The 19,977-nt window shown below is 43.2% G+C and overlaps 2 protein-coding genes and 1 long non-coding RNA gene across 6 annotated transcripts in view; 2 read left to right on the plus strand and 1 right to left on the minus strand.

The window, feature by feature from the left end:
- Positions 1-11: 11 nt before the first annotated feature.
- Positions 12-19,977, plus strand: part of Hspa14 (heat shock protein family A (Hsp70) member 14) — a 24,170-nt gene continuing 4,204 nt past the window's right edge. The window contains exons 1-10 of one of the 3 annotated variants that reach the window (XM_036188655.1): positions 12-192; positions 1,634-1,714; positions 1,798-1,880; positions 9,906-9,954; positions 10,088-10,193; positions 11,809-11,899; positions 13,706-13,810; positions 14,723-14,884; positions 15,429-15,584; positions 17,712-17,814. In XM_036188655.1, coding sequence (XP_036044548.1) covers positions 136-192; positions 1,634-1,714; positions 1,798-1,880; positions 9,906-9,954; positions 10,088-10,193; positions 11,809-11,899; positions 13,706-13,810; positions 14,723-14,884; positions 15,429-15,584; positions 17,712-17,814 — 993 coding nt within the window. In that variant the 5' untranslated portion in view covers positions 12-135. Of the gene's footprint in view, positions 193-1,633; positions 1,715-1,797; positions 1,881-1,933; positions 2,034-9,905; positions 9,955-10,087; positions 10,194-11,808; positions 11,900-13,705; positions 13,811-14,722; positions 14,885-15,428; positions 15,585-17,711; positions 17,815-19,977 lie in introns of those variants that run through there. The other 2 variants (XM_036188656.1, XM_036188657.1) reach the window with 2 other exon arrangements.
- Positions 1,818-9,956, plus strand: LOC118584428 (zinc finger and SCAN domain containing 29). 2 transcript variants are annotated; one of them, XM_036188660.1, is made up of 4 exons: positions 1,818-1,880; positions 3,757-4,470; positions 4,998-5,650; positions 9,906-9,956. In XM_036188660.1, exons 2-3 carry the CDS (start codon positions 3,909-3,911, stop codon positions 5,519-5,521), a joined length of 1,086 nt encoding a protein of 361 aa, XP_036044553.1. In that variant the 5' UTR covers positions 1,818-1,880; positions 3,757-3,908; the 3' UTR covers positions 5,522-5,650; positions 9,906-9,956. The 2 variants fall into 2 exon arrangements, with proteins under 2 accessions (XP_036044553.1, XP_036044554.1); XM_036188661.1 differs by lacking the exon at positions 1,818-1,880 and adding an exon at positions 1,979-2,033.
- LOC118584429 overlaps positions 19,392-19,977 on the minus strand; it is a 13,732-nt gene continuing 13,146 nt past the window's right edge. The window contains exon 3 of the long non-coding RNA XR_004945035.1: positions 19,392-19,851. This is a non-coding gene — a long non-coding RNA (uncharacterized LOC118584429). The remainder of the gene's footprint in view (positions 19,852-19,977) is intronic.

Raw genomic sequence — 19,977 nt, forward strand, 5'->3', positions numbered from 1 at the left:
GCCGGCGCAGCAGACCGGACGCAGTAGGCGGGCGGGAACGTGAAGTCTCCGCAGTGCCTGATGGGCTTACACCGAGGAAGCTAGCTGTGGCTGCTGAAGGGGCCCTCGTTGAGCTGCCGTGGTCTCCGCCGCCTCATGGCGGCGATCGGCGTGCACTTGGGCTGCACATCGGCTTGTGTGGCTGTCTACAAGGTGAGCCTGGGAAGCTGGCTCCGGGTTTCGTGGCGGCAACCCTGTTCCCTGGGCTCCGGCTCATCCGCCCCGAAACCTTGCGTACGAGCAAGTGGCGATGTTACGGGTTCTCCGCTCGTCCTCCACGGCCAAGCCCGCCGCGTGGAGGGACGGTGGATACAGAAGGGATCTCGGGCACTACAGGATTCACTACGTCGGGGCTGCTGTCTCCTTTGAGTTGTTCCAGGGACGGGAAGGCCATGGGATACCCTGAGGAGTCTCCAGCACCTCAAGCTTGCAGGGTGCACTTAGGAGGCGTGGCCATAGGATGACCAGAAAGGTTCAGAGGATGTCAGGGCTCAGAATGCCTGGAGGAGTCCCCGGGCCATCGTTCTTATAAAGGTGCCTAGAACCAGCCTGGATGTCAGGATCCCTTGGATGCCTGAGAGTTCTTAGAGACTACTGACCGCAGATTCCCCGTGGTCACGGTGACGTCACGGGCTCGGGATTCCCGAAGGTGGGAGGTCTTTGGAATTTCGGGGCAACCAGAAGTGCTGTGGAACTGCAGCCTAGAGAAGGGTACCTGAAGGGTACTTGGTTAAAAATTGACACTGCTCTCTGCACACTTGATAGTTCTGGAACTGAGAACTTGACAAGGAGCTGTGGCTTTTTTTTCTCCTGAATATCAGGGCAGAAGGAACAATGACAAGGAGTTTACCCACTTCTAGCTTCGGGTTTAAGCGTTACGTATTTTATAAGGAAAGTTCCAAGGGATTAGCTACTGCGTTTGTAGGAAAGTAGCGGGGAAAGGTGTATTTATGGGAGAGGCATGTGTAACAATGCTTGCTAGTTATTGGGTATAGAATGTTTGATTCAGTTTACTGTGCAGAACTAACCAGGAAAAAAAAATACATGGAGTAGAAGCCTTGAAACTAATAGTGGCAGTTAAAAGACTTATGCCGTTTTTTCTTTCCACATAGATGGCAAAGTAACCTGCTGTCGGTGTTCTGAGTTAAGCAGGATGATCGAAGAAAGAGGGACACTGAAGGATGGAATAAGGTTCTGCACGCAGCAGGGTGGACCAGTCTCTGATGACTGATCCCAGAGCAGCCTTGCAGAAGTGCTTTTATTGATTGTTACAGAAAAGGCCTTTTAGCGAGTGAATTCCTAACTACCAAAACCTCTTTATCTGATCTAGGAGTTGTCTGAGGAGCCATGACCTAAGCAATTCTCAGCAAGAATTCCTGGTTCGCCTGGAATGTTTTGTGACTGAGGTCATGCAAAGGCTCTGAGTTTCCCAAAGGAAGAGCAACCTCCTAGATCTCAGATAACAATCACTGGTTATTTGCAAAAAATTACTTCAAGGCCTAAATGGCCATCACTCCGACTAAGTACACAGGCTCTTGTTCAATGCGATTGTTTATTCCAGTGTGAGAGAGCTGACCTGTGTATGTCTCTTTAGGATGGCCGGGCCGACGTGGTTGCAAATGATGCAGGGGACAGAGTCACACCAGCCATCGTTGCTTACTCGGAAAATGAGCAGGTACGCTCTCTTACGCTCATTTCTGTACTTGAAAATAGTGAACAGTTACGTGCACTGTAGTTAATACGCTGCTCTTTTTTCAGGTGGTTGGTCTGGCAGCAAAACAAAGTAGAATAAGAAATATTTCAAGCACAGTAGTGAAAGTAAAGCAGATCCTTGGCAGAAGGTATGATGTAAAGTACTTTGTAAGATGTGGTAACCAAAAAATATGTTTGTAAGTTCTAGGCAGAATGGAACTAGAGACACCAGTTTGTGTGATGGCTGTCGTCTTCGGGAGCACCCCAGTGGGATTGCGCAGAAATTCCATTCTTGCTAACAGGTTGGGTGGCATTCATGAATGCCAGCGTTCGTTTACTTTTGGTGATTTGTGTCATTCACAAGTGGTGCTTTGGGCATTTTATATTTTCATATGTTTTTTAACAGTGAATTTGAATAATTTTCTTGAAGATTTCTCTGCATGGTTTTACAAAATCTCTTATAATTGGTCTTAATTTATGTAGCTGCTATTGAGCTTCCTCCTTGGGGGCCCTTCGTGACTCTTTCTGGGAACTGACTTTTCCAGTTGACTCACAAATGTAATCATTGGAGAAACAGCTTAATAAATATCTTAAGAAGCAGGTCAATCATCTGTTGTGACTTTAATTAGAAAATTATAGAAGCTTGCTTCCCCAGACTTCTGTCTCCTCAAATTATAGATTACCATAATGACTAGGGCCTCTTCATTTTCTCTAGAGTAGCGAGCGGTACTCGATGGTGTTTTAAGTGGTCTCACATCTATGATTCTACTGACTCCTCAACACCCTCATAAAAGTCTGTTGGGCGGGTACTCCCCTTTGCTGTTTATAGATGAGGAAGTCAAGGCACAAGGGATTTGTGACTTTTCCAAATTAAAGAGGTGAATTAGATAAGCCTGCAGGTCGGGACTCAATCCTCAGCCCCACTCTGTCTGGTCTACTTCATTTAATTAGAAGGCAAATATTAGACATTTCCTTGTACTGATTTTAAAATTTAGAGATTGTTAGTTAAATTTAATACTTCATTTACATATACATGTTTACTTATCTAGTTCTTGCCTATTTAGTACACTGAACTTGGTAACAGAGTATTTAGGAATGAATTTGATGTTTTTTGTGTGTGTGATGATTATACTCCCATATCCTTTAGCTTTGGTAGTTATTACTAAGTATGTTAAAATGTCCTGCTAGACATATTAAAAATAAATTGGCATTAAATGTTTTTGAGTCATAAATGAGGAGTTGTGATAGATCTTGAAGCCAGAGTCACTGAAGAACCAGTAATGTTTTTAGTGACCCTCCCCCTTTGGAGATAATTCTAGTTTCATGTGAAAGAACACAAAGACAACCAGTATATTTTTAGATTTACCATTTCCCCCGTGGTACCGTCCTACAAGACTGTAGTTGAGTATCATTCCAGGACACTAATGTTAATCCAGTCAAGACAGAACATTTCTAGATCTATCCCCAGAAGCCAGTGATGTTTCGATTTGTTTTCTTTATGTTGCCCTGACTGTCAGTTAACATATTATGTACTTTTTATTAGCAGACCAGCTTAAGCTCATTTTTCTGGCCTTGAAAGTTAAATTGATTTAGCAAGAACTCAGTAGTGAGTCAGATGGGTAACACATACACACCACAGTAAATAAACCAAAGTTAGTAAAAGTCAAATGCTGTTCAGACGTACCACTAGACCACACAGCCCTGATAGTACTTCGGTAGAGTTAGTTGCCTCGTGTTCAGGTTATATTCCTCCTCGGCCTAGCTACTTAACCAGACCATGGTCATTTTTATAAAACATAGTTATATCAGGTCTTAGCCTTTCGTGCATTTAGCCCTTTGTAAACAAGCCAGTCCTTTTGTTATCAAGCTACTAAGCCCATAGTCCAGTACTTCCCGTGAGTGGATGAGCTGCCAGAGTCTTGGCCATACACCTCAGTGGCTTACACACAGGTAGCACTACTTATCTTGCTGCCAGAATGATCCTTACACCTTCCCTGTAACTCTCATTCCCCTGTGGCTTTCCAGCCGGAAGTGTGGTCCTCAGACCTGGCTTCTCAGCAATTAGCCCTGAGAGGAAAGAACCGGCTGGCTCCTGGAAATATGCTGAGAGCATACAGAACTTCCCCACGCCTTCACAATTGTACCTTGCTGCCCAGGAGCTTGCTTCCCAGCCCACTATGGCCACCACCAATAGCAGTGCGGGCATCCGTTGGTCCAGACAGGAGACACGAACTCTTCTCTCCATACTAGGCGAGGCAGAGTACATCCAACGCCTCCAGACTATGCATCATAATGCAGCTGTCTATCAGGCCGTGTCTAAGCGGATGCAGCAGGAAGGCTTCCACCGCACCGAACGCCAGTGCCGCTCCAAGTTTAAAGTTCTGAAGGCATTGTATTTAAAGGCCTATGTTGCCCATGCCACAAGTATGAGGGATCCACCGCACTGTCCATTTTATGATATGTTGGATCAGCTTCTTCGAAATCAGATAGTGACTGACCCAGACAACTTAATGGAGGCTGCTGCTTGGGCCAAGCACTGTGATCAGAATTTAGTGGCCTCTGGCACCCCAGGGGAAGAGGGAAGCAGCATGCGGAAATCAAAAAGGACTCAGGCAGCTGGTCATCAGCACATTTTGCAAACAGTTAAGGAATCAGATGAGGATTGTCAGCTGAGAATCAGTGACCGGATGCCAGAAGCCAGTGACCTTGAGGACTCCTGGGATGACTCCTTGGGTGCAGGTAACTCCCAAGCATGAAAGGGACTGGGGCTTAGAGTCGCTTGGTCCCAAATAGTATTAAAAGTTTGGATAGCACCCTCTTGAGCATAACTGATTTCTGTCTCATTGAACCCCGTTCTTCAAGTACTCCCAAGCTTTTAGCCATGACCTTATGTATGTAGTCAGACTCTTCATACATAAAGACATGTTCTTTCAAAGCATACTGGTTTGGTCATTGTTTGTGCATGCCAGGCAAATGCGCCAACACTGGTAATGTCCAGCTTTGGGCACTGTTTGTAATGGGTACTTAAGAATACCTGGGGAAAGAGTGGGTTACATAGCCGCATGGAAAGGGTCCTGGGGAACTCACAGCGTCAGTTTTATAGATGATTAAAGCCAAAATATCCACATTACAGAGTCACTTCCTTTTCTTCCCTTGTGGCGAGATCTTTCCAAGGACCTTTTGTAACTGTCTCGACTCTGTTGCTGGCTGCAAGCATTCCCTTAGCAGGAATGTCCTCTCTGCAACACTGTGGCTTTGTTTTTCAGGGTGCTCTCAAGGGACCCCCAGCTACAGCAGCTCCCACCACCTTTTCAGAGGTTCAGTTGCTCCCTGTCAGAGCAGCCCAATGACCAGACTGGGTGTGCCGAGGGAATCCAGTCCCTGCACCAGTACCAGCCGAAACCCTCTTGGGGCAGCCTCCACACCACAGCCTCCAGGCTCCTCTTCCAGAGTTGCTTTTATCTCTGGTGGGAATAGACTTCTGACCAGTGAGCACCCTCCATGGTGGGCAAGGCGAAGAAGGCGCTCAGTGGCCAGGACCATTGCAGCTGAGTTGGCAGAGAACAGGAGGTTGGCACAAGAACTCTCCAAGAGAGAGGAAGAGAAGCTGGACAGGCTGATTGCTATTGGTGAGGAGGCCAGTGCCCAGCAAGACACTGCCAATGAGCTGCGCAGGGACGCTGTCATCGCCATCAGACGCTTGGCAACGGCAGTGGAAGAAGCAACTGGTGCTTTTCAGCTAGGACTTGAGAAGTTGCTTCAGAGATTGATTTCAAATACCAAAAGCTAGGAACTGGTTGAATGGACATGTTTTCCAGACTATTACAAGCCCACGTCAAACAACTACCTTCTGGAACCCTGGCTCCTTTTCGGTCTTCAGAAAAAAAGAACAGATGAACTGCTAATACACAGAACAGTAGTGAGTTTCTTTTCCTAAGGTTCTCCACTAATGGAAAGGCCTTGAGGAATGGAAGGGTGGCCTAGTAGAGACCAGAAGGAACAAATCGATAGTTAGCTTGTCCTGGCTTCCTCCTCACTAGAGTGAGGCAATTCTCTTTACCTCTACAGCAGTCTCCTCGTCTGTTGAGGGACTCAGTAGTCACTCCTGCCCTGCCTACCTCACAGGGTTGTTGTGAGGATCGAGTGGCTTATAGTTGTGAAAGGGTTTTAAAGTTTGAAAGCACTATACACATGCCAGTTATTAATGCATTTGCCCTTGGCCAAGGCCAAGCTGGGGGAAGCATATCCGTTTACAACATACAGAACTGTGGTGGTGTCCCATGACCTCATTGCTTGAATCTTTATCAGTTTAATTTGTCTGCCTCTTAGATTGAGATCTTCAGTTCTTAAACTTCTCTGTAGTCACCAGGCTAGGTAAAGCTGTGTCTGTGTCGCTTACACTCACTGCTGTCTTCCACATACCTACCAGCAAGCACTTCCAGTCAAACCGGCCCCTCCTTCATTTGCCTAGTCCCTGGTCTTTGTAGAGGTGAGGATCTGATTGAGCACTCTGGGAGGTAAATGGTTCCTATTGGTAGGCTTTGATGTGGTAAAATAATGACTGTTTTATAAAGTAGAAAGTGTAAGTAAATTCTTTGCACTTCGTATTATTTGAGCTCCTTTAGATGCCTAAGTTGTATGTTTACATCGTGGTTGCTATTTGAACATGGAAAACACCTGGATTATATCCATTTCCAATCTGCTTGTGGCTGATTTTTTTGTTTCTATTAGCTGGTGTTTGGTTTAGGCCCCTAACAGGTTATTGAGGGCAAGTCTAGATCCAGAGTACCTTTTTTTTTTTTTTTTTTCATCTAAGTGATGTAAACAAGAGTTCATAAGGCTATTGGTGTGATGGGAGAGAGCAGCTCTGTTTGCCCTGTAGTTTTGAGAATACTCCCTAGAGAGAGCTCTAAACTCAAGCCCTGGCCCAGGCACACATCCCTGAGGGGAGGTGGTGGTGATACACTACTCTGCAAGAACTGGTTCTTAGTGGGTCTTGTAGTACTTTAGAAAACACAAGGAAGGAGCTTGGATTTAAATGCCCTCCAGCAGTTAGGAAGCTTGGGAGGAAATGAGCAGGTGTGTTGGGGTTTGGGGGAGGATGCAGTGCAATCGGGTGCTTACATGGAAACTGGAAATGTAAATTAGTAAAGAAAAGGACAAAACTGTGCTGGGACCTCCTGGAACCATGACAGGTGGCAGAGAGAGCAAGCTGCTGTAGGAATGAGCACTGGCCTCGTGAGCAGTGTGTGTTGTGGACGCCGCTGGAATCTGCTCAGAGCCCCTGGACTCCAGTCCTTGTTTTCATTGGGTGAATCACTTACCCTTTTTGTGCCTCAATTTTTTTTTTAATCTCTGAGTTGAGGAATTTTTTTTTAATAATTTTTTTTTCAAGATTTATTTATTTATGTATACAGTGAGTGTTCAGCCTGCAGGCCAGAAGAGGGCACCAGATCTCTTATTGTAGATGGTTGTGAGCCACCATGTGGTTGCTGGGAATTGAACTCAGGACCTCTGGAAGAGCAGTCGGTGCTCTTAACCTCTGAGCCATCTCTCCAGCCCGAGTTGAGGAATTTTTATTAGATACTTTTTATAGTTCCTTTTAGTTCTAGAATTTTAAATCATGGTAAAGGTAAAAATGGAGGTGAGCTATTTATAATATTTTTCAGACAGTATATTTGAAATACTGTTTACAATTGTATTTAAATTGGTGAAAGTTCTGAGCATCACAGTGAACATCATAGATGCCTTTCTTTCATTGAAGTGGATATACAAGTGTATGTTGTTTCTTGTTTTAGGCCATGATGTGGAAAGATGCATATCTGTTGTAACCACATAAAGCTAATACTGATAAGTTTTCTGGAAAAACAAACAGAGAAGTTCTTTAAGGAGACTTAGACCTGTGCTATATAAATCTAATGGGGACAGTATGTAGACAGGCATGTATTTGATAAGGGAGAAATCCTAAAGGACAGAGGGTCCTGAGGAGTTAACAAGAAAACATGCAAAATACTAAAAGAGACAGTGCAGTGGTGGAGGCCTGAGCTTCGGGCCCACCCATTACCTCCTCCAACAAGCCTTCCACCATTCTCTAACTCAGGTTCTTCATCTAACGTGGGAACTAACACTTGTCCGTCCTACCTACCTCACAGGGGTGTTATGAGGATCCATCACACAGATGAATGTACATTTAGGTGTGTAGGCACTGGAATGTAACAGGGGTGGAGAAGGAGACCCCATAGCGCTTGAGTGCTGGTATTGGCAAACCCAGGGGCTCTGATAACTGTAAGAGATACTTGAGGAGAAAGTGGACATGGCATGGCCGGTAAAAAGCTGTGATGCAATGGTAGGGTCAACACCTCCTGAAGGCCGCAGTGTGAATGAGATGCTGTCTGTGCCAACCGCCCCCCACCTCTGTTCCTGTTACATACCTGAATCCTGGTGTGGACAAATAAAGTTATGGCTTGTGTGGAGTTGTGGGTCTGTCCACTACTTTCTGGTGATAGTGATCCTTTGTTACCACCCTGCTTTCTCTGTGTCTACTTGTGAGTCTCCGGTGTCATTGATGTATGTGTTGCTGCGCCGCCCCCCCCTCCCCCATGCTCCATGTGCATCCTGTCCTCAGATGAAAGAGGCCCTCTTTGCATGACAGTTAGGAAAGAGTTTATCAATTCCATAAAACACTCTTCCTTGAAAATGACTCTATGCAAAATAACTTAAACTCCATACAGTAGATGTTCCTGGCTAACTTGAATTCTGTTCTCAACCCCTGAGAACTATGCGGAACTTACTTAGAACACTGGTACAAAATCCCACTCTGGGGAAACTTTGTCTCTTCTACTTCCCTTAAATTATCTGGAATGAGGGTCACATGGTTCAGAAAACAGGAGGGGCAGGCAGTTTCGTTTAAAAAAACAAAAACTAAATCCTCCACTGTAGATCTCATTGCTGGCAGTTACATCATTAATTAGCTGTGACACGCGGAGTAAGCTTAACTCTGGCCTCTACTAATTAATTCTCAGTTGATTTTTAGGTGATAGGAGAAAGGTGAACCCACATGTGATTCCAGAGTTCTAGACCAATTAGCCTATTTGAAACTCTTTTTGTCCCCTCAGATGGCAGAGGTTAAGGTTCTCAAGTGACCCCAGGGCCCACCTTTGGAAGACTATTAGGAAGGTGCAAACTACTTGTTTCAATTTCTACTTGAAATTAAGTGAAGGATCAGAGTTCCCATCTGTCTTTGAGGGACAGAATTAGAGTGATCATTTACAATGTTAGCTGAAGGCTGCTGAACTGTAGCTGGGGTTAAGTCCTGGCCTTGTCCCTATTAGCCTGGAAGTAACCACCCCTCTCTGAACATGTCTCTAAAATAATGCACACCTAACCTGTCCCACTTGGTGTTGTGAGGCCTGAATGGGTGGTAAGTTTGAAAATAGTGTCAACTGCATACATTGGTATTAACATCTTAGTGACATACCAGTACATTTTTGCATTCATAGATAAAGTTATTTGGTGTTTTATATGGGGTACTAACAGTGTCTCTTGGTACAACTTTTCATATACAACATCCAAACTTTTGCTCAGTATTTTGGCTTTGGGTGTTAATTTTCATGTGGTATTAACATCTTAGTGACATACCAGTACATTTTTGCATTCATAGATGAAGTTATTTGGTGTTTTATATGGGGTACTAACATAATGTCTCTTGGTACAACTTTTCATATACAACATCCAAACTTTTGCTCGGTATTTTGGCTTTGGGTGTTAATTTTCATGTATAGAAACCCAGGAACAAATGTGGGTTCAGTCTTTACCCTGAGATGATAGTCTCATCTCCTTTTGTCCTTGGTATCTCAGTGGTTGGGTCTTCAGGATCATAGGTGTGAAAGTGTAGGGTATAAGACCTTTGATAGTATTCAGACTCATTCAAAACTGTATGGCAAGGTCAGAACAAGAAAGTTAATTACTTTCAAATGCAAAGAATAACAATTATAGCTGTTGTAAGTCCTCCATTGAGTTCAAGCATCTGCTATTGGGCAGTTTAATAATTTTGTTGATGTATGTCTTTGTATGTCTACTCAGTGATGTGAAAAGTACAGACTTTTAAGCCTTATGTATCTACAATACTGATTTTTTTAATGCTGAGTTATCTTTATATCTTTCTTTATGAACAGCCCTGCCGATCCACAAGCTCAGAAATACATCTCGGAAAGTAAATGTTTAGTGAGTATGGTTCTTTTACTCTCCTCCTTGCCCAGCGTAATTAGTTGCCAAAGGTCATGACATACAGTATTAAACTGAAATTCATTTAAAGTTTTTATTTAATTCTATATTTGGCATAATTGTAATTTTTCAGGTCATTGAGAAAAATGGGAAATTGCGATATGAAATAGATACTGGAGAAGAAACAAAATTTGTTAATCCAGAAGATGTTGCCAGACTGATATTCAGAAAAATGAAAGGTACTGCACAAAAGTTAACTGTTAAATTATTTTATTATGCAACTTCTTTTATATAACTTATTTACATGTACAAGTGTATATGCCTACATATGTGCACATGCTTGAGGTTAGAGGCATCCCCTGGAGCTGGCAGTAGAAGCACTTGTAAGCTGCTTGATGTGGGGTGCTGGGAATTGAACTTAGGGTCTCTGCAAGAACAATGCATGTTCTTCACTACTGAGCCACTTCTGCAGCCCCTAACTGTTAATTTTAAATGGTTCCTTAACATTAAAACAGTTGGGATGGTGGTTCCCAGTGCAAGGAGTTGGAGACAGATGCCTGCTTGAGACTCTTGTGGCTGGCCATCTTGGCCGACTTGAAGAGTTCTAGGCAAGTTAAAGCCATCTTAGCATACACACACACACACACACACACACACACACACACACACACACACAAGCAAAGAAAAAGATTTGAATGGGAAAACAGTGAGTGACTCTACAAATCAGCAGTTAGATCTAAACTAGATTTTGCGTGGCTGCCAGTTGGCTCTAACCATAACCTTCCCTGTAAGAACAGGTTGAATATCTCATATCTGAAATGTTTGGGACCAGAGGTATACAAACTTTCAGAGATTTTCAAATTTGGGGATGTTTATCTAGAATCTGCCAGTTAAGAATCCAAAATCTGCAGTGGTGTCACACACCTTTAATCCCAGCATTCAGGAGGCAGAGCCAGGCAGATCTCTGTGAGTTGGAGGCCAGCTTGGCCTACAGATTGAGATCCAGGACAGACACCAAAACTATACGGAGAAACCCTGTCTCAAAAAAAAAAAAAAAATAGAATACATAATCCAAAATTCTGAACTCCAGACTTTTCCAAAATCAAGACCTTTTTGAGCATTGCAGATTCCAGCTATTTAAATCGTAGTATAAAAGGTTCAGGCCAGATTAACAACTTCAAAACTTCAAGGTTGGCAATGCCCTCCCTATGGTGATGTGGGCAGATTGACAGACTTATCATCACTCCAGACAAAGGCTCAGGGGATCAGTGGCACTTTGTAGAACAATTTGGGAAATTCTCATGTAGATTCCTTACAAGGCTCAGTTCAACTTTGAAGTCATTAAGGTCTTGTGAGGAGCCAGGCTGTGGTAGTGCACACCTTTAATCCCAGCACTCAGAAGGCAGAGGCAGGTGAATCCCTGAGTTTAGGCCAGCCTGGTCTGCAGAGCCAGTTCCATAGCCAGCGCTACACAGAGAAAAAACCCTGTCTTGAAAAACAACAAAAATCTTGTGAGAGGCAAGGCAGTCTTTTAATGTCCTGAGCTCATGGGGGGGGGGGGGGGGGCGCTCTTCAGATTAATGTCTTTGGGACTAGTCCCCTGGACCCAATCTAAATTAGATCTCAGTCCGAGACTGAAAAGCTGGGCTCTTTGGAAAGTTCTGTGTCACCATGAAAGCACTAGAAGCTCTGCCTGGCTTAGGAGCCACAGGAGGGGAGGGGACAGGGAGCACAGAATTGGGACTTTTGTATGGTGAGAAAATCTTTGGCTTCAATTGGGAAACTAGAGAAAGTTTCATCACTTAACATGTCTCATCATAATGGGTTTATTTATGTTTGCTTTTCAATGTACAGAAACAGCACATTCTGTCTTAGGCTCAGATGCAAATGATGTAGTTATTACCGTCCCGTTTGATTTTGGAGAAAAACAAAAATCTGCTCTGGGGTAAGTGTAACTAACTGTCTTAACTTGGTTAGTTGAAAGAAATGCAAATTGTACTCAGTCATAAAATGTGAAGTTACATTTAGAAATGGCTTAGGCAGTACAGTGGCATTCCTAAGTTATTTCATGGTAATCTCATTAATACTTCTTTTTATGAAGCACCAAGAGAATTTAGTATTAGATGCTGTGTGTCCTCTTAACTGTTTTGATTGGAAACTGTTTATGAATCACTTTGCCTGTTTCATGTCATTGAAGTTTATGTGGGAAAATACATAAGAATATTATTTAAAAATATGGATGATTATTGAATAAAATGGGCACACCAAAGAAATCAAAATAGCTGCTCTGTGGATAAAAGGAATGAGTTTATTCCAAATCACCGAGGCTGTCTGTCAGGGAAGCGGGGGGGGGGGGGGGGGGGGGGCATTCCAGGGCTTTAAAGGACATGGGTACCTGGGAGGAGGGGAGTCTGTAAGCTGGGGTGGAGGACTTTGAAGTGTGTACCTGGTACTTGTTGAGTGAAGGCTGAAGGAGTTTAGAAGCTAGCATAGACCTTGATATGCTAGTAGGCACCACAAGTGTATGGTAATGGAAGTGGCAGAGGTTTCTCTTGCCAGAAGTAAGGAGAATGCTTCATTTTAGCAGGTAGGGGGGTGCTGACTTTTGTCTAAACACCAGGCTTTGGGAAAGGGGATTTCTTGGGACCAGACAATTACAATTATCGTAATTCTTAACATCAAAACAAAAAAAGTTCCACTTGGTCCTCACAGGCGTCATGAGATGCAGTTCATGAGCATGGGTGCCCTTACTCTGTTTGGTAGAGTTCTGCCTGTGTTTTGGCTAGCAGAACTGCTGTATTTATTTGTGGGCCCAAAGTAAAGAAATTGGAGAATTCCATGATGTTTTAGACATTTTTATCACTTCCTAAAATGTGTTATCATGGGGATTTATTTGTTTTGTTCATTCAGTCAAGAATTACTACTAATTTCACCTCCTACGGTACGGTGTGTTTGGTAGAGTACACAGAGATGAGTGAGACGTGACTGACCTCAGAATTACCTAATTATGACAGTGGTCGTTACTTCAGAGGGGGTGTCCAGAACTGTGTGGAGGTTCGGCGAGGTTCTGATCCTAGACTTTCAGAGCCCAGAGTCTCCCCAGAAGTGAACTTTTTTTTTTTTTTTTTTTACCATAGATGTATTTGGGAACTATCTTTTTCCATTTCTCTCTCTTTTGTGTGTCTGTCTGCACATAATACAGTGCACATGTGCTTGCTGGTACCTTTGGAGGCCCAAGGACCCCACCAGGTGTCTTCTTGGGTCACTTGCCACCCCATCTCTTGAGATAGGGTCTCTCATTGGACCCGGCACTCAACCATACGCTTGGGCAGACTGGTTATGATCCTGTCCTGTCCTGCCACACTGGCACACACACACACACACCCTGCCCCAGCACTGTGGTTACAGACACACACCACCACACTTGTGGTGCCGGGGATTCAAACCCAGATCCTCAGGCCTCTGTAGCAAGCCTGTTTACCAATTGAGGCACCCCCTATCCCTGACAGCTTCATTTTTTCTCAATTAACAGTTTGTAAGCACAAACTATTTTCTTAAGAAAACAGGCTCTACACAGTGTGTTTTTAACCAGAAGGTGAATTCCGGTCACTTTCTTTTCACATGTTGTACTTCTTGCACTCTCTTGTGGAGTGTCATTTGCTAACGCATGAACCTTTCAGCAGAGCATAGCCACAGGTATAGGACTGAGCGTGTTGTGATGTGAGATTCACTGAGAGCAAATTGTCCCCAGAGAAGCAGCTGGAGCCGCTGGGTTTAATGTGCTGAGACTAATACACGAGCCATCTGCAGCCCTTCTCGCTTACGGGATCGGACAAGACTGCCCTACCGGGAAGAGGTAAACCCCAGGACTGCTGTTTTCAGTGCATGATAGAGCTTGTGTCTGTCAGCCTGGTGCTGACCTTTACATAGGAAAGGCACAGGACACTCACCTCACGAGTTCTGAGCAGGTGACAGGGAGATGCAGGGAAGCTGAGAGTCCTATCACCCTCGTTTTGCTGTAGAAATTGGACGGCTGTTGACCAATGTGGTTTCACACTTCACTAGAGCGCTGTCGATCTTACTGCAACTCCACACACGCTTAGAGAAATTAATTTAGATGCAGTGCTAGTTAACCTTGACAAATTGTTTGACCCTGTCCAGTTTTCTCATGGTTAGAGAAACTAGTGTGTATAATCACTAGGAAACTATTTTGAGATGAACCAGATTCATGTAAAAGTATTATAAAGTATGAATTCTGGTATACCAGAAATAGGGAGTTGGCTTCTGGTGTCCTTGTGTTTTGGATCCATAGGCTATGTTGTAGTAAGGTGTATAATATTAACAGGGTTCTGTACTTGATTCTATTCAGACTCAATAGTCATGAACTCCTTGTTTGATTTACTTTGAAAAGTTAGTGTTTTGAAGTCTAATCCCTCAGAAAAAGAGTTTCTCCAGCGTGGCTGGCTGAAAGGAGCATTGATTTGGTTTCAGAAGCGTGTGTATTCAAGGCTGACTTCAACACTGGTGCCTAGAGACAAGTGATGGCACATGCCAGCTGTAAACTTTCCTCATTGTAATGTAAACAGATTCAAACTAATGGCTTCAAAAGTACAGTCTGGGGGTTGGGGATTTAGCTCGGTGGTAGAGCGCTTGCCTAACAAGCACAAGGCCCTGGGTTTGATCTCAGCTCCACAAAAAAAAAAGTACAGTCTGGCTTTAAAATGTGTGATTCTCAGATGTGTTACCTTTTCTTTTTTGTTTCTTGAAGCAATGTGTTGGTATTTAAGCTTGGAGGAACATCCTTATCCCTCAGTGTCATGGAAGTTAACAGTGGGATGTATCGGGTTCTTTCAACAAACAGCGATGATAATGTAGGGGGTGCACATTTCACAGAAACCTTAGCACAGTATCTGGCTTCAGAGTTCCAGAGGTGAGTACCAAGTATATCATCACTGAGGTTTCTCTTCAAGGGTTTGGTTTGGTTTCCCTAATTTCAACCTTTCTCTTTGTCTTTCTCTTTGCTTTCTTTTTTTTCTTTCTTAGGATTATTTATGTGACTGGAGAGGTGACTCAGCCTCTTGTAGAGGATCTGAACTCAGGTGTAATACACTAGTAATGGCTGAGCCATCTCTTCAGTCCAGCACCTTGAGCCGTGAGCGTCAACAGCTAGCTCACACCATCCACAGTGATTGTGTGGTGACTGTAAAGCTGAGGCCTACAGTCTCCAGTCTGACTGCTGCACCTGTGAGAGACTCTGATATCAAAGTACACTGAATACAGGCATTCAAAATAGTGTAAAAAATGGTTATTTTCCTGAAAGGACCTAGACAATATGCTTAGAAAAGTTGAACGGCATTAGAAGCTACGTTACTAGTATTTGATGGATTCATTATTGCTGTAATGGTATTTAGATTTTAGTGACATTAAATTATAAATTACCTAGGGCCTTTAAACTTCCAATGTTACATCTTCAGGGTGTTCAAACATAATGTGAGAGGAAATGCCCGGGCCATGATGAAGCTGATGAACAGTGCTGAGGTGGCCAAGCACTCCTTGTCAACCTTGGGAAGTGCCAATTGTTTCGTCGATTCATTGTATGAAGGTCAAGATTTTGATTGCAATGTGTCCAGGTAAAGCAGATGCACGAAAGAAAGCTCAAACATTCTGGGAGCATCTTGTGTGTATCATTTTCCAGTGGGCAGCTTTTCTTTCTTTCCTTGGTTATCTGTAGTAAGGGAACCTCACTGTCCAGATTTGGGGCTTATTTTTATTAGATTAAATGGTTGTTACAGTTTGACTACAAAGTTCTTGCTCTGTAATCATTACTCTTTATTGAAGATTGACATCTGTCTTGGGCTTGCTGTTTTGGTTAGGCTAGCTGGCCAGTGAGCGCTCAGGAGAGTTACCCGTGGCTCCCCCCATCACATTCCCCAATGCTTGGGTTACAGACACATACAGCCATGCCCACTTTGTTACATGGGTACTGGGGATTCAAACTTAAGTCCTTACCCTTGCAGAGTAAGTGCTCCTACCCACCAAGCCATCTCCCCAACTCTTAGTTTTGTTTTTTAGACAGAGTCTTATATATATAGCCCGGGCTAGTCTCAAACTCACAGTACCTGAGGGTGACCCAGAACTCTTGGTCCTCCTGTATCTACTTCCTCAGTCCTGGGCCTGCAGACTTGCTCCACAATGCCAGTGTGTGCAGTAGTAGAGCCTGGGATTTCATTCATGCTGAGCAAGCCCTCTACCAACTGAGCCACATCCCTAGCCAGTATTTTATACTTTAACCATCTTTATGACATTTAATAAACACAGAACAGACTTAATGGGCATAAAATAGCTTTTAATAGCATGTCTTTTATGTGATCGAAGGCATTGCTGACAAGTCTTTATCCAGATGAGTGATGCTGCCCTTGCCTTCCAAGTGGCACACTTCCTAGCAGTGACTAGTTAGCCTGCTGCAGTTTCCCAGCAGTCTGACAGCACACTACTTTGAAGCACAGGTAGAATTACCTGGCTTCCTAAGTTGTTTTTTCAGGATTCCCTGACTGAGTTTGGGCAGCTTCTCCATCTGTCTCATAATTGAGGCTCTTCCCTTCTGCTGACTTTTCTAAAAATCCTGCCCATGATGTTTAAATTAAAGTCACATTGACAGAGGGAAACATTTAAAACACTGCTCTTTGGGAGCCTTTGCGATTAGTGGCTAGCTCTTTAGCACAGTCCAAGAGACAGAAAACATGTTAAAGTGCATGAAAGTCTCTTGAGAGGTAGATAGTGTTCACGTTGTTTCTGTTTCCAGAATGCCTTAGTGCCAAGTCTGTTCAAATACTCAGTGTGTATGTGCTTATTCAAGCCATGTAAAAAGGAAATGAAATTTGTCATTTTTCATTAAGGAATTGATCTCAAAGGTTTGAACCATAAAGTATAGCTAGTTTTTTGTAGGTAAGAAAATTTAAGATCATTTACCTGCATTTGAGAAATTAAATGTGGGTTGGCGAGATGGCTCAGCAGGTAAAGGTACTTGATGACCTGAGTTCGATCCCTGAAACCCACATGATGGGAGAATCAACTCCTCTAAGTTATCCTCTCTTTATTTATGCACCATATACATGCATACAAATAAAGAAATGTAAAAGAAATTAAAAACACGGGGATTCAAGAAGTGAGCCACCACTCTGGGCAAGTTGTAGAACTTGCCATGCATTTAATGGCGATTTCTGAGTTTTTGTTTTTATTCATTAATAAAATGTGGTATCTTAAAAAAAAAAAAAACAGTTGAATATGAAATGGAATAGTACAGTTCTCATGGAGAGAATCTGCCTTGATATTATATGTCAGTATACAACTTTCTTAGTACAGACTGGATAGTCTTATAACATGATCTCAGGCTGTTAACTAGGGATAATTGTTAAAGCTTGGACGTATGAAAAATAGCAAAATGGTCCAAATGATGGTTTTATTAGTCGGTGGATTTACTATTGGGCATACTATGTATTTGTACATCTTCTTAGCTATTTTGGGGGGCGCTTTATGGGTCTGCCATGAGCAAGGCAACTCTCCCTTTGAATTGGATATTAAATAAATTGTCAGATGTATAGATGAATAACTCGGATGGACACACGCACACACACATACTGTTTAGTAACCTGCAAACCTGTTCTTAAGAGATTGGCGTTCTTCTGCTGAGAAGTCAAACTGCACTAAGCCTTTGCTCTGCCCTCTCTCTGTTCCCATGTTCACATCTGCACGTGCAGAGCAAGGTTTGAGCTTCTTTGTTCTCCACTTTTCAACAAATGTATAGAAGCAGTCCGAGAACTTCTGCGTCGGAGTGGGTTCACGGCAGATGATATTAACAAGGTAACGTTCTATCCTTTCCTAATCTGTTTTAGGAGCAATTTCACATTGAAAACTTAAGGAATAAAGGTGTAGAAAAGGGTTAGTTTGAGAAGTTTTGTTAATTATGATCTGGTGAACTCACATATGAAGGTGTATATTCTGTTTCCTCAACAAAACAATAGTTCCCTCCCAGTAGTGTCTAGAAAAATGTGAGACAGACGACAGTATTGAAGTGTGTCCTGTGCACCAGGCACATGTGCTTGCTGATCACTGACCATCAGCTCTAGGCAGTCACTGTCATCTGCCCCAATTTGATAAGTTGAGACACTGGAGTCCAGGAATGATTTCCTGAAGATCTCGAGGTTAGTGAGGAATAGAAGAAGCAAGACTTAACCCAGTATCATTCCTGGATTTGGGGGAACGACTTGCAGGAACATTGGCAATTCCTGGGCTGCTGCATCTGGGAAAGCCCCCCGCTCTGTCTCCCTAGAGCTCTCTCCTTGCAGCAGCCCAGCACACTGCCTTTTGTCCCCAGCAACTGTTACTCTGTAACCCAGAGGTGGGCCTCAAGGGTCTGGATCCTTCTGAGCTTAGGAGTTTCCGGCTTCCCTCCTGGAATTCAGAGGAAAGAGCTGAATGGTGTCGCCTCATTGTCTGCACCTTACTTTCTCAGAGAGGGTTGGCCACACTTCACCACAGACTGAGTAGGTAACTGATGCTGAGGGACAAGTAACTGGACAGTCACCTGGGGCACAGTCGGAAGCATACTGTGGATGATCCCTACTGTCCGTTCCCTTCCTCCTGTGTTATGGGGCTCTGCCATCTGTTGCCCTTGCCACAGAGAGAACTCCACTCTCAGCGCTTGTCTAGAGCGAACATTTGTGTCTTGCCTAGGTTGCAGGTGAGTAGCAGCATGGACTGGAGCCCTGCGTTCATGGCTGTTCCCTGGCTTCACACGGGATGTAGGTTAAGGAGTAGCCATGTGCGTTCCCCACTCCATGGTGGTATAAAGAGGATGAACACCGAGAACATCTGCTACCTCTAACGCTTCTGTTTAGATGTGATCTGACAATGTACTGTGTCAGCTCCTGTCAGCCTGACAGTATGATGGCCAATCCTCTTACAGGGAAAAGACAGTGAGCAATTGAGCTGTAGGCATTAAAACATTTAATCCACAGAAGCACTAACAAATAGGCACTATCTACATTTTCAGGTGTTTTGATTTTACAAAACAAAACACTGAAAATTAGTAGTAAGAGCAGGTAATTCCACCATGTGTAGGTAATGTGTACAGTAATTCTAGTACTTGGGAGGGTGGAAGCAGGAGAATTAGGAGTTCAAGGTCATCCTTGAATGCATTTAGAATTCAAAGTGAGCCTGGGCTACATGAAACAATCTCTACACCTTAGCTCCCCCCACAAGTCCAGCCTTCCCCTCACCCCCCCAAAAAAGACAATTAACTATGTTACTGTACAGAAGTTGTTTTACAAATTACAATATAAATGAAAACTATTTTCTATTCAAATTTACGTTGGGAGAAGAAATATCATTTCTCAAATTCAGTACTTAAAAATTGTATTTAGATTAAAATCTATTCTTTACTGTCATATTTATAGTAACACTGTCTTTTTCATCCTAAAATGAAAGATAACAAGCTACAATTTTCCACGGTTTTTTTTGGGGGGGGTTAAACTTATAGTTTACTAATATATCTTTTTGTTGAATATGAGAATTTTTAAAAGACATTTTACATTTTTGTTCTGTGAGCATTTACTAGGATCATAAAACTTTAGGAAAATATTTCCTTCTTAAAGACAAACCCACTTTAAAAAAAAAAAAACTGGTATTTCTCACACCCTCACCTGAAGACTGGCATGGTATCCCTTGTCTCATACCACATGTTCAAGAACACTACTGCTCTAACTGCCCTTCTTTGTCACATCTAACTTGGAGAGCATCCATGGGATGAGTAACTTTCCCCGAGCTGTGTTTTCTCAGCATTCTGCATGTCCAGAGTCTCAGTTGCTGGTTGGATGAATCAAGGAGAAACCTGGGGGACTTACAAAGGAACAGTTTTACATTAAGCTCTTCAGAGATGAGATTTAGTTAGATAGCATACAGAGAATTTAAATACAGCTTTGTACAAACAAAACAATCCTATGGTAAAGTTCTCTAATGGAGAGA

Source organism: Onychomys torridus, chromosome 5 (genome assembly GCF_903995425.1).
Source record: "Onychomys torridus chromosome 5, mOncTor1.1, whole genome shotgun sequence".
Lineage (NCBI taxonomy): Eukaryota > Metazoa > Chordata > Mammalia > Rodentia > Cricetidae > Onychomys > Onychomys torridus.

Coding starts and splice junctions, on each gene's coding strand:
- LOC118584428 (XM_036188660.1), top strand. CDS start 3,909: ATGGCCACCACCAATAGCAGTGCGGGCATCCGTTGGTCCAGACAGGAG. Junction 4,471..4,997: donor GGATGACTCCTTGGGTGCAG/GTAACTCCCAAG, acceptor TTTGTTTTTCAG/GGTGCTCTCAAGGGACCCCC.